Genomic DNA, 16,891 nt, shown 5'->3' with positions numbered 1-16,891 from the left:
TACTGCTCATGCATAACAAGTGTTGAAGAACTCTGGAAACATTTGGCCATTTCAAATACCCAAAATCCCTTATATGTGGAAATACCTTTTGTCTGTGTGTGTGTGTATGTGTGTAAATACCTTTTTAAAGACTTTTAAAAGGCTAACACAAATTTCTAATACCAAGTCACAGCTCTTCAGTCGTACTGTGAAGGTAATCACAAAGAGATAAAAGCAATAGTATTGATGGTACCACTGAAATGTACAGTAGTATGTACAACTAGAAAATTGACAGCTTTTTTGTTATAAAACCAAGGTTAAAATTAAATGTTATTCTGAAATGTGGTTTCCAGAACACCCCTTCATGCTTGTTTTACATACATTGTTTTACCAGATCACAAATATCCAGAAGTAATTAAAATGAAAGTTTGCCTGATATTTTAAGAGGAACCTACTTTTATAATGAATTATAGGGAAAGTAAGGTTGGTTAAAGAAACTTAATCTTTTAAAGTAACTCAAAATATTTTTCACAATTACATTTACTTTCTGAGAATGAGATTCATAAAATGCAGTCCTTTTACCTGATAGTGTATACTCAGTACCCTTAATATTATCAATTATTTCCCAGCATCGCTCATCCTTTACACGTGGAAGTCCATCAAAATTAGTTTTCCGATGTTCCAGTATAAAATGATCAATCTTATTATCTTCTTCTGGCATTCTCCAAGCTACTGTTACAGAATTGTCGGCCACCAAACACTCTACTGGATCTATCTCTGGAGATTTAGGAACTGAGGGGAAAAAAAAGGTCCATTTCTCATTTATTATAGTACAAATCCAATATTTATGTTGGTCATTCAAACTGCTTTTTTCATGTTGCTTTTGAATGGTGCAACTGAATGAGGCTAAGAGAAGGCTAACATAATAAATGCAAAATAACTATTTTTTCAAAGTTCCATTTAAAAATTAATGTTTCAAAAAAATTCATGTTTCAAAGTTTTTTATAGTCTTACTCAGTTTATTAAAATCTTAGTTGGCAAAAAGCAATTCAAACATGCCAAAGATAAAGAATCAAGATTAGGGGCGCCTGGGTGGCTCAGTGGGTTAAAGCGTCTGCCTTCAGCTCAGGTCATGATTCCGGGGTCCTGGGATCGAGCATCGCATCGGGCTCTCCCTTCAGCGGGGAGCCTGCTTCCCCCTCTCTCTTTCTCTGCCTACACCTCTCTGCCTACTTATGACCTGTGTCTGTCAAATAAATAAAATCTTAAAAAAAAAAAAAGAACCAAGATTAATTTGTTATTCCTCAACAAATACTTTTTAATCTCCTACTTCAAACTGCTGTAGAATGTTGATTAAATCATAATAACAAAATAGAAAACTTTGACTCCAATGATTAAAGTAATTTAAGACATTTTCAATGTATTTTTAAAATTTTATTTATAAAAGAATTATAATTTCTCATCACTAAACAAAAATGAGTTCTCCAGCCCAAAAACACTTTACAGATGTTTCTGCAAGGAGTTCCATGGTTCATTAAAATCAACCAGGGTAAATGAACCATAACTAACATGTATGAACAATAATTAATTTCTCTTCCATAGAAGAGATTTTCCACAGCTCCTCAACATCAACAGATGTTCCATTTGCAAAACAAGAGACGTAAGTGAAGAACATGGTCCTCCAGTGATATAGATGGGTATAAAATGTGTGAAACTGCAGATACTGTATTTAAGCATTCTGTGACTAAAAAAAGAGTTTTAAAAGACTTATTCCAACCATACAGGCTGGTTCAACATTTTAAATCAATTAATGTATCAATCATATTAGAAGAAAAATCATATGATCTTATCAACAGAGAAAAAGTATTTGATAAAATTAACACCCTCTCATGACAAAAACTGCAAACTAGCATAGAGGAGAACTTTACTTGATAAAGAAAATTTGCAAAAAACCTACACTTAACATCATACTTAATGTTGAGAAACTAGATACTTTTCTCCTAAGACAAGCCCCTTTTCACCACTCCTATTCAACGTACTCGAAGTCCTAGCTAAATGTGGTAAGATGAGAAAAGGAAGTAAAAAGTATATAGACCAGGAAGGAAGAAATAAAACTTTACTTGTTCACTGATGGCATCAATGTCAATGCAAAAAATCTAAAGAATCAAGAAAAAAAATTCCTGGAACTAACACGCTATTATAGCAAGGCTACAGGATACAAGGGAAGTACAGGTAGAGTACAGGCGAATTTTAGATCAGTGAAACTATTCTGTATGATAATGTCATGGTGGATATGTGATATTATACACTTGTCAAAACCCAAAGAACCATATAATACAAAAAATGAACCCTAATGTAAACTATGAACTAATAGTTAATAATAATAATTAATGTACGGGGCACCTGGGTGGCTCAGTGGGTTAAGCCGCTGCCTTTGGCTCAGGTCATGATCTCAGGGTCCTGGGATCGAGCCCCGCATCAGGCTCTCTGCTCAGTGGGGAGCCTGCTTCTTCCTCTCTCTCTGCCTGCCTCTCTGCCTACTTGTGATCTCTCTCTGTCAAATAAATAAAATCTTAAAAAAAATAATAATAATAATTAATGTATCAATATTGGTTCATCAGTTATAACAAAGGTACCACACTAATGCAAGATGTTAATGATAGGGTAAACTATATTTGGGGGAGGAAGGGGATACATAATAAGTCTCTGTATAATCTACTCAATTTTCCATAAATGTAAACCTGTTCTAAAAAACAAAGTATTATTTTTTTAAGATTTATTTGAGAGGGAGCAAGAAAAAGAGTGTGTGTGTGTGTCTGTGTATGTGTCTGTGTGTGCGTACACACGCACAAGCAGTGGGGAAGAGCAGAGAGAAAAGGAGAGAGAGAATCTCAAGCAGACTCCATGCCCAGTGCAGAACCCAATTTAGGGCTCAATCTCAGGACCCTGAAATCATGACCTGAACTGAAATCAAGAATCCAGGCACCCCACAAAGTATTAATTTTTAAAAACTATGACAACAAAGGAATTATATGCAAAAGTTAAAATACGATGCAATGTGGAACTTAACAAATAACAAAGTAAGCCAAGTATTTTACATCTGAGATAAAATAATCAAGACCAAGATGAGTCCTCAGAGGCCCTGGGTGGCTCACTCAGTTAAGCATCTGACTCTTAACCTCAGCCCTGGTCTTGATCTCAGAGGCATGAGTTCAAGCCCCATAGCCTAGCATCAGGCTCCACCAGGCTCTTAAAAAACAAAAACAAAATCAAAAACCCAAGATGAAAAGAATTTGATGTAAATTTTACATCTTCAAGCCTAACTAGTAAGAAAAGGAGGAAGGGAGAAAAATGGGACAACTTCAGTTTCCCAAGTTCAACTTTTGTATGTGTGTAACTGTACAATAAATATTTAGAATCTGATATACCTTATTAGGAAGACAAAAGACAACCAAGTAAGTATTTATAATTTGTCATTACTATTAATTCCTTCATCTGTTTTGCAAGGTTCTTTTCTCTGTAACACATAACAGATGCTAATCTCTATTCCTGAAACATAAGCACTACGCACTACTGTTCGCTGCCAAGACAATAAACCACGGGCATTTATGAATTTAATAGACTCTGCAATGCCTACATGTAAGGAAATGGAAAGGCCTATGGCATGTAGCAATTTCACAATTTTGCTGAGTCAAAAACCTGTACTTAAAGTCTCAAGAGGCTGACAGCAAGAATCATTTAATTTGTAAGTAGGACAGGGGGCACCTGGGTGGCTCAGTGGGTTAAAGCCCCTGCCTTCGGCTCAGGTCATGATCCCAGGGTCCTGGGATCGAGCCCCACATCGGGTTCTCTGCTCAGCAGGGAGCCTGCTTCCTCCTCTCTCCGCCTGCCTCTCTACCTACTTGTGATCTCTCTCTGTCAAATAAATAAATAAAATCTTTAAAAAAATTTTTGTAGGGGCGCCTGGGTGGCTCAGTGGGTTAAAGCCCCTGCCTTCGGCTCAGGTCATGATCCCAGGGTCCTGGGATCGAGCCCCGCATCGGGCTCTCTGCTCAGCAGGGAGCCTGCTTCCTCCTCTCTCTCTGCCTGCTTCTCCGCCTACTTGTGATCTCTGTCAAATAAATAAATAAAATCTTTAAAAAAAAATTTTTTTTGTAAGCAGGACCAACTAACACCCCACCCACTATCTACATCTTAATTCAGCTGCCATTCCTTTAAGAATGTACTGGCAAGTGGATACTTCTTTCTTGTGAATAATGGTCCCCATGAGAGCACAAATGGCTAATAGTGGCGACTAAGGTAAAAATGGGAAAAAAAAAAAAAATCCAAGAAAGTGGTGATAGTTGGGAGGTGGGTTATAGAAGCTCAGAGAGAAGGATGTAAATTCTTAAGTTTCAATGTATAAAAAACAGCTTAGAGTAGAAGATGACTGTAGTTATTATCATCCATCATCACTTCCATTTTTCAGACTAAGTAAATCTACAACTCATGTTACCATACATAATACAGTATAGAGTTTATTTTTGTGGTATTTATGGAATGGATTATTAAAGGATGAAGGCATTTGTTTTTTTAAGTTAATCTGACTCCATCTTATGGGAAATTCTTATACGATAGCAGAATAAAAAATTAGTGACATGATTTCATCTTTCATAAATTTTAACAACCTACTATATGTTTTCCCTTCAGACGAAACTCACCCACAGAAGGATTTTATTGTACCTCATTGCTTTAGGCTGTCTTAACAGTTTGCCAAAAGAGGAAATCCTAACTGTCCATGCAATCTACCTGACTATATAGTTAACATGACCTTGATCTCTTAAGCCATCACAGAAAACCCAAGAGAAAGAAAATAATAGTGAGAAGATTGCTTCTTAGTAGTTTTTTTTTAAGTCAAAATAATAATACGTGTACATTCACAATCCACCACACCTGACTCTCCTTCTGAATTTATAAGTAATATGAATTACAATATAATAGTAATTCTGAAAGGTCAATTTACAGGTAGATATCCACTGACAAGTATACCTTCCTCCCCTGGTCTACACCTATGGTTCCTTCTCTCATCTTTTCCTTCTATAAACTCCTCTAGAACTTCTGACCCATAATAATTAATAATAATTCACTTACACTACACTTATTAGTTCCGTTACAGTCTCATGACTACCAACCTGTCTTTACAATCGCATTTTAAAGTCCCTGACCAAATATTCAGAGAATGGCTTTATTTGATCAACATTCTCTATTCAAAAACAGCTAACCTCCAAAAATTAAAGCCAGTTCTAACTAGAATCTGTAACTAAAAAGCACCTGTAAATAAGTAAAAAGGCACCAATTCCCTCAAATCACTGTGTCCAAACTGTTTTAGCGATCAACCAAACACCATTACTTCATGTTAGCTAAAAAGAGAATGTGGACAAAAGGTACTTAGTTGGCTCTCTCACACATGTGGAAAATAATTTGGAACCCAATTTCAAACGGTTTTGGCTACCGGAATATCCTCATACTAATACTGTAATAAACCAATACTAACATATTATTACTAGAAATAAAAGTCTATCTGAGCCAAAAACCGTAACTAATGACAGCAGCTAATATTCCCTAAGTGTTAAGTATGTGCCAGGTACTATTTTCAAGTGATTTAGAGGTTTCAATTCATTTAATCCTTATACAAACCCTTGAAGAATAACATTACATTTTAAAGATGAAAAAAAATGAAACAAAGTTAAATAATTTGTTCAAGGTTCACAGCAAGTAAATGGTAGCCAGGATTCAAGTCCAAGTCCAGCCCCAAAACCCACTGTTAACCATCAGGATATACTGTTTCTCTCTGCCTTAAAACTAACAATAAAAGATATCCTATGGGATTCTCAAAATGGAACTTTTACTACCAGTAAAATAATCCTCTAAAAATAAAGACTAGCAAATTTAATTATTCCTTAGCTGAATAAAGAAAAAAACCCCACACTATACGTCTTAATATTTACATTTCAAAGTTCATTTCAAAAAACACTTTAAATGTACTATGTGTACATACTTACCTGGCAAAAACTTCAAAGTTCGCAGCATCTGTCTTTCTTGAGAAAAATCCACCATTAAATGAGTCATGTTGTCACTGACCTTTGGTTTCAAAGAAAGGCGGAAGGCTGAAGCCATTGTTACTCTACGATAAACACAAACATACTTTTAAAATAAAAGAATGGGGAGTATACCATATTTAATTTACAAACAAAATAATAGGAATTATTTCATTTTAGTGATTTCAGAAACTATAACAAAGGTAACAAAGCTAAAAGGAAATTTGTTCTCGGAGTCTTTTGAAAATTAACTAAGAAAACTGCAAGATGTCTTTAAATTTAGACATTGAGTATGACTTTAAGCAACTTTCCTCCAGGTAGTTTTATAGAATTACACACAAAAATATCACAGGAAAAAATATCCCATATAAATCATCGTTAACAGATCCAACAGGTATCTGAAGCTCTGTACACTCAATCTCACTGACTTCCTGATGCCAACCTCACTCCTTTTCATATGCCAAATAATGAACTGAATGTACATTCTCCTTAGTAGTTACAGCTACTCCGTGTATCCTCAATTAAGAGTAAAATTAACCTGACCAAATACTGTACAGCCTGGTAGCTGCTAAAGATAGGGTATGGATGAGAAAGGAAAGAAGTGAAATCACAATTTTAAATTCCATGCTACTAGGTGTCATCCTGATATATCGGAAGGATACAAGGAAAAACAGCCTTGGGAAACCATATGACATGGAAATAATAGTTCAACAAATACTTAATAGATGAATGTGGTATAACAAACAAAAGGAAAAAAAAAAAGAAAGAAAGAAGCCATATCAGACCTCATTTTACCCAAAATATGGGGGAACTGTTCTGTCAATGAAAACTGGAGATTAAAAGAAATTCTCATATTCTAATAATTTGTCATTTTATCTCAAATTTGAATTTTTCATATTACAGTAAATTTCCACAAATATCACAAAGTAACTTCCCTTATTATCTTTGGTCAAAGAATGATACAAAAGTACTATTCATGGATGTTGTCCCGCTAGCACACAATTTGGGAGAAGTAGTAAATAGAGCTGAGGAACAAGGGGACTACCAGGCCTAGTCATTCAGATCTGCCAAATCTACCCAAGGATACGTGGTATCCAAGATATCAAACTTGTTGCTGTATTCAGTTATTTTGGGATAAAAAATGTCAAGCTGTTGTTATATTCAGTTATTTTATTTCACTTTAAAACCAGGAAAGTAATGTTTATTAATAACAATGAGTCAAAAACAGCTTATCTACTGATCAAGAAGAGTGGGCTATAGTGAAATACAACTTATGGGGAAGTGAACTCATTGAAAGCCAAGCATAATGCTGAATATTTCACACATATTACTTTAAGCTGTTGGTTCTCAATAATTAAATTTAAGATTATATCAGTAAGAAGTTAGGAACAAAGACTAAGTCTTAATTACTTTGCTCTTTAAAGTCCCAAGAATCTTTTGATGTAGGACTTCTGAAAGACCTATGTTCAGAGAAGTTCTAGTATATGACCACTAAATCAATGAATGGGTTTGAACCTTCTTGGATGCTTCTAAACCTATTTAAAGGTTTGTCGAGAATGTTGAAAAAAATATCTGAAAGTTTTTCATAGAATTTAAATCTGAAACTTTTATCACAAAACTTGATTTTAATCACTGTGGCCTCAAAGAAAAAAAATGTCCTCCAAAAGATCATCAGAAAGATCTATCAAAAAAATAAAAACATTAAAAATTTAAAAAAAAAAAAAAAAAGTAAAGAAAGATCTATCAAGGGACACCTGGGTGGCTCAGTTGGTTAAACAGCTGCCTTCAGCTCAGATCACAAATCCCGGGTCCTGGGATCAAGTCCCACATCTGGCTCCCTGCTCAATGGGGAGTCTGCTTCTCCCTCTGCCCCTCTCGCTGCTTATGCTTTTGCGTGCGCTCTCTCTCAAATAAAATCTTTAAAAAAAAAAAAAAGTATATCAGAACCTTAAAAACAAAAATAATGACCTTTATTTTCTAGTCAATGAAAATTTCAGTCTCCAAAAATCAAACTTAGATGTACAACAATGCTATAATCTTTTAAAAGACTGGATTATTTATTTTTATTTTTAAGATTTTATTTATTTATTTGATAGAGTGAGACAGATCACAAGTAGGCAGAGAGGCAGTCAGAGAGAGGAGGAAGCAGGCTCCCCCCGCCAAGCAGAGAGCCTGATGCAGGGCTCGAGCCCAGGACCCTGAGATCATGACATGACCTGAAGTGAAGGCAAAGGCTTATTGGCCCACTGAGCCACCCAGGCACCCCTGAATTTTTTATTTTTAAACTGAGTACCTTTAGAGATATATGTCTGAAAGCACAAATCAACCTAAAATCCATAGATAATTCTCTACCATTACAGGATCCATATGGTTAGGAATGTTTTAATTCACCTTGACTTTCTTGGTTTATTTCCTATAGTACAACTGAATACAAAGATCCTTTCCCCTTAGTTTCTTTTTTACAAAGAAAAAACTGCAAAACATATGGATGAACACTTTCAGTTTCCTCAAAGTATCTAATTAACTTGACTCACCCTTTCATGACCCCTTTTTTCCAGAACTGTAAGTCCACAACAAACCTTAACTAATCATCTTCCAACATTACTAAAAAGCATCCATAAGTATATACCAGTGATTTGTAAAATTACAGGGATCTGCTATTATCTTTTCATTGTAGCTACTTAGTTTTTCCTGTTACTCCCGCTGTTTCTACTGCATAACTTCTACCACAACAAATGATAAATAGTCAATTCTCACAGATTCTTTCATTTTTATATATTTGATTCCCTGGTCAGGTATGTTACATATACTCTTCCTTAAAATTCCTCTTCTGCCCTCAATATAAGGTAATAATCCTTTCTTCCCTTAGTAAAAATTATTTTACTAAGACTATATATTTAAATTATTTTTGTATCATAAATGGCAATGATGGAATTCTATGAGCCTGCTTCCTGGGAGAGCACCTAATATTTATATCAGAGAAACCTGGACATTATGAAGTTAAAAAATCAAGCTTAAAAATTTAAGCCAAGACCTAGAAGTGTTCTCAAGCAGTAAGTGAAAATTTCATGGGTAGCCGAAATGAATAATGTGTCAGGGGGTGGGGGGTGGGGGGGAGTTTGAGTTTGCCCTGACAGAGAAAAGGAACCTTTACTCCTGAGTATCACCTGGAAGCTGATGAAATCAAGCCAAGAAATGGGCTTAGAAGAGGCAAAGAAGTCAAATTTCACTGAAGCCTTGCGTTCAACCATGAAAATTCATCATTAAATTCTGACAAATCTGGATACAGAAAGATGTCACGGGTCAAGGACAGGATTCTTGGAAGTACAGAACCATATAGGGTCCTTGGAGAGTACAAGAGAAGATCTTGTGAGGGTTTTCACAAAGTTTTTTTTTTTTTTTGTTAATTTATTTATTTGACAGACAGAGATCACAAGTAGGCAGAGAGGCAAGCAGAGAGAGAGAGAGAGAGAGAGAGGAGGAAGCAGGCTCCCAGCAGAGCAGAGAGCCTGATGTGGGGCTCGATCCCAAGACCCTGAGATCATGACCTGAGCCGAAGGCAGAGGCTTTAACCCACTGAGCCACCCAGGCGCCCCTCGCAAAGTCCTTGGATAGGCCAAAGCCTGATTAGGAAATGACTTCCAATCCAGAAAATCAGAGACCATAGCAAGACCTAGTGGAGTAAGTGGCTAAAAAGAATTATCTAGCCACAGTGAAAGATGGACTACATGTAGCAAATTCCAGCAGATACAACCCAACTATATCTTATCCAATAAACTGACCTACCTAGCATCCACTCCCCATACACAGCCAATACTTTTCACCTTCAAACTCTCATAATCACCTTTCTACATTCAGGATTGATAAACTGATCCTGTCTTTAACCATTCCCTGATGCAAAAAATATACTAAAACTATATAAAAATCAGTTTTTGTGCTAAGAATGTTATGAGTGCCATGTGAATCTTGCCTCTAGTCAAATAACAGACCATAAGAAAAACAGAATTGAAGACTTCAGCCAAAATTAACAATAGACACATTGGTTTTCACAGAATCTATGATGAATAATTTTGTGAATTATCTGATGAAGAATAATAATTTAATCTAGGATTCAGAGTGGTGTTTTTAAGAGCTGGCTTTCAGAGAATCTCATAATCCTCAAAGAAAGAAACTGTAAATGATAATCTCACTATAGTCGATGCTCAGTGATTAGCCAGGAAGATCAAAACCTGTGGTAACTCAATCCAGAACTGCCAGCAGCTCTTTTAGCCCTTTGTGTCTTCATTGTAGCAAGTACTAAATTACCTTTCTTAATCCTGGCCCTACCAATGAGAAAGACCTTTTAAGATAGTCTTTCATCATTTTCTCTTTCCACATATTAGATAGTAGTGGCATGAGAAACAGAAAGAGATGGCACCAGGAATAGGATGGAATGAGAATACAAAGGTGTTAAACAGGAGAGCAGTGAAATAGGAGAGCTTCAGCTCTTACTATTAAAAATGCTGACTCCTCTGAAAATAGGACATACTTAAAAATTACGAGCAAAAAAAAAACCACATTCCAGGAATATATATTTTTTAATTATCCAAGATGGGTCTCCATCCATTCATAGCTAATTAGGAACTGTACTAAAACTAACTATATTATACCAGAAATGAAATTCTTTTGGAAGTATGTAATTGTCCACAACTATGTTTTTTTTTTTAAATCTTGCTGATACATTGTTTATTCCAGAAGATATACAAGAGATTTTTTTTTTGGTACATGGCCATTAGGTATTTTTATTTCAACCAACAAAAGTCTAATAAGAAACTGTTCTTGAATTTCATTTCTGACTTCAATATTGATATTTATATAAAAACGTAGGTTTTATACCATACCTATCCTTGATCTGTCTGGCAGCCTTCGAGCAAATCAGGGAGAAGAGAAAGAAGGCAGTTAGTGCTTTTCATGCAAGTTTCAATGGCAGTGACATGCAAGAAAAGTTAGGATATAAAACCTGGAATAGATTAGTTCACAGTCACCAAAACATGAATTACAGGAAACTTGTACAGTTCACACCAGCTTGCATAATGTGATGTTAGATCTATAGTGTAAAAAAAAAAAAAAATCCAGACCCCATATAAATCATCTTAAAAGAAGGAAAACTAACACTTCAAACTAATTCCAGATGACTATACATGCTTTTCCTTACCTTAGGATCATCAAAATACACCTCCACTTCCAATTCAGTCTGACACTCCTCAACTAGAACAATCAATTTCCTTCAAGGGGCACACATTTCTATGCAATCTAATGCTTTTCTTATACATTTCAAATCTGCTCTCCAATTTTTCTTCAATTATCTCTTTCACCACTTCATCATGGTTGTTCCAAGTTTTCTCTGTATGCCTTCCCTGGGCAAAGGCTTTGCATTTTGAGAGCTTGCCTGCTAACATATAAAACTGGGCTGCAGTTCTTCAATCCTTCACCCCAAAAAGTAAAGTTATAATGACAAAAATTCAGACAAGGAGAAACCAGAGAAATACTTCTAGCAATAAGGTCTTTCCCTGAGATGACTTCACAGAAGCAGTTAACTTAAACCTACTCGGCATGAGATTTTTTTTTTCTTTTTCAGAATGCTAACACAAATTTAGGAAAGGGCACAGCTATCACTTGGTGCTGTACAGTATACAGAAAAGCAATGAAAAATACACACAAAACCCGTTGTCCCCTTCACATTTATATATAATATATTCAACAAAAGTTTGCTCCCCCACCAAACTAACCGCCATAATTAACAACACATCCATTGTAAACCATGGCTGTTTTGCTCTACACTCTATCCTAGGCCTAGCGTAAAGCTTGGTACATGGTAATATTAATAATTATTAAATTTAATTGAACATTAATTTGATATGGCAATGTTTCTGTTGCCTCTCTTCTTCGATTCTAATATTGTTCTTATTTGGTATTGGTCATTTTTACACCCATCCTAAAATATCCTGAGTACCTTTCTACACAAAAAACCAGAACTGACATTTAGGAGATCAACATATGACACATTTCCAACATTACCATAATCAATTGTGAGACCTGTATACTAATCATTCTCTTTCCTTTATTAAGAAATTTTAGTCCTTACTATTTCTACAGATCCTTTCAAAGCTCCACATTCTATAGCAAACCTGATTTGGTGCCATAAATACGTGGCTTAAGTCATAAAACTACTTTGGTACTAGGAATAAGAAATGTTAGGAAAGTCAATAATAGTCATTTTTTAAAATTACTGTCATTACAGCTAGAAACACCACCAAAGATTTTGATATGAATGTCCTCTGCTCTTGGTGTTTCTTTACATATGGAGAAATGCCACTAGCATTACTCCTTTAGCCTCTTTCCATTCCTTCATTTCTCCCAGTGAGGTGAAAGGACTTAATCAACTATTCTCCCTCTTTCTGGCAGCTTGTCTACAGAAAACATATATACTCTGTTCTTTCCCTCTATGTAGAAAGTTTCACAGAAACAGGTTCTCACACACATACACAGAGCTGTACCCTCGTATTGACCATACCTGAGCGGGCAAGTCTGACTAACTCTAGGATTCATATTAGAATGCTTGCCCATTGATATAAGCTAAATTCTCTGATATCATGTGATTGGTATTTGGCCTCTTATCAGCTTTACTGCTTTCTCTCACTTCGCATCTGGTTTAGAATTTGGTTAGAAGACTGTTACTTACCAATCACTCTCAAAGACCCCAACAATATGAGACCATAACTATCTTCTTTTTAACAGAGATTTTCTTTCATCTTTTAAAAACATTATGCGGTATATTTAATTTCCTTACAACAATTTTTAAAAAGTAATCTCTACACCCAAAGTGGGCTCAAACTCATGACCCTGGGATTAAGAGTCACATCTCCACGGACTGAACCAGCCAGGTACCCCCAATACTGTCTTTTAAACTGACTACAATGATTCAGTTTTGTGCCCAGTATTACAACTTAGAAGGTGCCATTTTTTAATGTGTCTGTGTACAAGTGTGCAGATGCGCACATGCATGTAAAGCTTTCCTGTTATCATTTAATGTACTAGGCTGCTTGTGACAAACCAGAAAAGGAACAGATGAAAAGCCAAATAATGTTGGAAAAACTGTTGTCTTGTGCATTTATATATAAACATACCCAGGTGATCAAACTGAAGACTCAGCGGTTCCTCTTTCATTTAAGTTCGAATTTAACAGTATATACACTGTGTAAATGCAGAAGGGGTTGAAAAAGTTATTCTGTGCAACGATAAAAGGGTAGAAAGTCTCAAATTTTGAAGATACTTCTCTAAATGGGCCCAATTTTAAGAAATGTCCTAAACTGAAAAAGAGTTTTATTTTTTCTGGAATTTCTTCTCCCAAAGTAGAAATCTATCCAAAAGAAACACATTACTGTATTGCTTGATTCCTCTAAGTTTCAATTTCAAGAGCAATGCATTTTGTCAATTAAACATCTCTGCTTACCAAGTACCAAATGATTCCAGAATTAACCACTGCTCTAATGTATTTATTTGCACCTATATAATTCCACTTAGTGAGTTATGAACAGGCCTCAGTTGAATCTTTAGATTTTTGGGTAATGCTACTGCGTATTATTTAAAAGCCTTCAAAAAGCTTAGCTATATAACCTTGCTCAGCAGCACTATTTTCTATTTCAATTTCAATCACTATTTCTATTTGAGTCTTCTACTGAAATCTTATTTGCCAACACTTCATTTCTCTTTATTCCTCTCAGAGATGGCTTCTTTCTCTCTCATTCCCTTCCTCCATCTCTCAATAAATGTTTTCAAAATAAATCTTACAATTCTTATCCAGTTTTAGGAATCTGTCACTTCAGACCAAACTTCCTTAAAAAGACCCGTAATAAGAGTACAAGTAGGAGTAATCACAAATGGCTTTTCATAATTACCAATAAAGTATAAAGAAGTTAAACCAGATCTTTTCCCAATTTTTCTTGCTTTTAATATTTTATAAGTAGATACAGAAACTATTTTCTTCCATGAATTTAGCAAGCACTCTAAAAGTTAAGATCTTATTGTTTCTATATTTCTTCTTGATACATCATTTTTCTTTTTTAGAAAAATGTTAGATGCAAAGTACCCTAAGATAACTCTAATGTGGAGCAGCTAACTGAACAGTATTTTCTAAATAGTTAAAACGGGAATAATAATAAAATAAAGACATTTTAGATCTTGCTTATTGTACTCAATGAATCATTTACCCAAAAAAGAACAAAATTTGAGATTTCCAAATTTCTTCCCAATCAGCAAAATTTCTAAAACTCCTCAGCAAAAAATAGAGAGAATAAGACCAAGGCTTAAGAGATTTCAGTTTCATATCACACCAATTAGCAAGTCACTTAACTCTTTTAGGATTTAGTTATCTCACCTACAAAGTGATGAGCACTAAAGTGTCTTCAAACTATAAAAGTCCATCCTAAGCCATCTTATTTGCACACAGCAACTTTTAAAATTTATCCAAAATAAACTAAGCATTTTAACAACCTAATTCTCTGAAATATAGGCTGAAATGAAAAGGCCACAAGGGGAAGTTAGTTCAAGTCAGAGCATTAATAAAAAGCAACAAAAATAATACAGTTAACCTTTGAACAACACAGGTTTGAACTGCGTGGGTCCACTTATATGTAGGATCTTTACATTACAGTGCTGTAAATGTATTTTCTTTTCCTTATGATTTTCTTAGTAATATTTTCTTTTCTCTAGCTCTACTGTAGGAATGCAGCGTATAATACATATACACAAAATATGTGTTAACCGGCTATGTTATAAGCAAGTCTTCTCATCAACAGTAGGCTATGAGTAGTTATGTTTTGGGTGTGTCAAAAGTCATACATGGATTTTAAACTAGGTGGGGGTCAGTGCTCATAATCCCCATGTTGTTTAAGGGCCAACTATAAAGGTTTCTGAATAACAACAGAGAAAAATATACTCACATTGTCAAAATGATAAATAAGGCAAAAACTAGATTTCAAAATTGGCATTTGCCTGACAGGATTCATCTTATTTTGACTTGAAGTTAAGCCCAATAGCGTTCCTACTAACACTCTGAATGCCACCTAGCACTAAGAAACTTTCCAAGTCTTGTCTGTATGTTCATATTGTTTTATACATCGGATTTTCCTACTAGATTTGGGACAGAAATTTTTATGTTTCCTTGAGACAAACTGAAAATGATTATGGGGCAAACATATGATACTTTCCCATTATTTTTTACAATACATAATTGAGACTCCTACCTCATCCCCAAGATACCATAATAAGGAATGACTTGGGAAATGAAAGGGACTCAGTCAGAGAAAGTAAAAAAGAGAGTTTCAAAATGCTACTCTCCGGGGCACCTGGGTGGCTCAGTGGGTTAAAGCCTCTGCCTTCAGCTCATGTCATGATCCCAGGGTCCTGGGATAGAGCCCCATATCGGGCTCTCTGCACAGCAGGGAGCCTGCTTCCTCCTCTCTCTCTGCCTGCCTCTCTGCCTACTTGTGATCTCTGTCAAATAAATAAATAAAATCTTAAAAAAAAAATAAATTTTTTTTTTAAAATGCTACTCTATTTTTGGCAAAAATACCAGCTTTAAAAAAACAAAACAAAAACACTGCAAAGCAGTTGATTCCATATGTTAAAAATTTTATATATTCTCTATATTTATCTGTTTATAAAAAGAACTGCTTTCCAAAAATATCATTTTAGTCTTCATAAAGCTACAGTAAATAACTTGAAATAAACTTTGAATATAGCACTGCATACATCTGTTCTATGACTAAGCACATTTTCATAATAGGAAACTCTATTTCTGTAAGACATAAACACCCACAAATGAAATAAAGGTGAAAAATTAGTCTGGGCTATTCTTAACAAATATTTACATTTGTTTTTAAAGTAACTGAAACATGCATGCTTTCAGTGAAGGTCCTCTCCTCTCTCAGCATTCCTGACTTCAACCCACAGAAAGCACATCTGCCAGTACTTCCCTTGAAAACATAGGGAGCTTCTTCTACCCCTCTCATCTGCTCCTCCCAGTGGTCAGGGGCTGACACTGACTGGACAATATGCCAATGGAGAGTTACTAGGAGTCTGAAGTGGAAAAATACTGAAATTCCATTCTTCTTTTTATCTGTGATCAAGTGTAGAAGACACCGTTCCCCCTTATACCCTACTCTGTATTTTTTATTCTACCAAAGGCTCCATGTACAGATAACCATTCACTCCCTTCTAATCTGACAATGGGTTATGTGTGGCAGGATAGTGAGGAAGTGGATGCTTAGTGACTTGGAAACTGCTCCACAGACTCAGCTCTTTTTACAAGTAGAATTCAAGTTCTAAATTCAGGGTGGGAGAATGGAAATATTCTGTCAAAGGATCCAAGCAATGCTCTACAGGCCAGCTATTAGCAGAGAAGCCAGGTTTGGCTACTTGTCCATCCAGAAATAAAGCAAATGATCCAAATTGCATTTGCTGGTGATCCTTCTTCATATATTTACTATCAACCAAACTTCTAATGATTAAAAAAAATAGTGATAATAAAACCAATTTGTAATACTAAATTTTAAAAAATCAGTGAAAGCACGTTCCAAAATCCTTTCCCACTTGTGCCATTTTTACTCATTCATTTTCAGATTGTCTAATGCTGGTAAACAGCATAGCTTCATATTCAATTCTCATGCTGAGGTACTGCAATGTGATCATTCAAATATCAGTATTTAAAGTACTGTTTTTGAAGATAATGAAGTCTAAAAAGACTCATGGACTGGATTTTAGCCTATGACTTTCTTGTGCCCATGAACTAGTAA

General features: G+C 35.3%; 1 protein-coding gene across 4 annotated transcripts in view; it reads right to left on the bottom strand.

Moving 5' to 3' along the window:
- The window catches only part of FSD1L (fibronectin type III and SPRY domain containing 1 like), a 73,862-nt gene that overhangs the window by 20,932 nt on the left and 36,039 nt on the right, over positions 1–16,891 (bottom strand). For all 4 annotated transcript variants that reach the window (XM_032860764.1, XM_032860765.1, XM_032860766.1 and 1 more), the window contains exons 5-7: positions 10,937–10,959; positions 6,021–6,142; positions 562–771 (exon numbers count right to left, since the gene is read on the bottom strand). In XM_032860764.1, coding sequence (XP_032716655.1) covers positions 562–771; positions 6,021–6,142; positions 10,937–10,959 — 355 coding nt within the window. The remainder of the gene's footprint in view (positions 1–561; positions 772–6,020; positions 6,143–10,936; positions 10,960–16,891) is intronic.

Source organism: Lontra canadensis, unplaced genomic scaffold (genome assembly GCF_010015895.1).
Source record: "Lontra canadensis isolate GAN:19392208 unplaced genomic scaffold, GSC_riverotter_1.0 scaffold19, whole genome shotgun sequence".
Taxonomy (NCBI): domain Eukaryota; kingdom Metazoa; phylum Chordata; class Mammalia; order Carnivora; family Mustelidae; genus Lontra; species Lontra canadensis.
The sequence above is the reverse complement of the archived record's forward strand: the minus strand, read 5'-3'. Positions and strand labels throughout refer to the sequence as shown.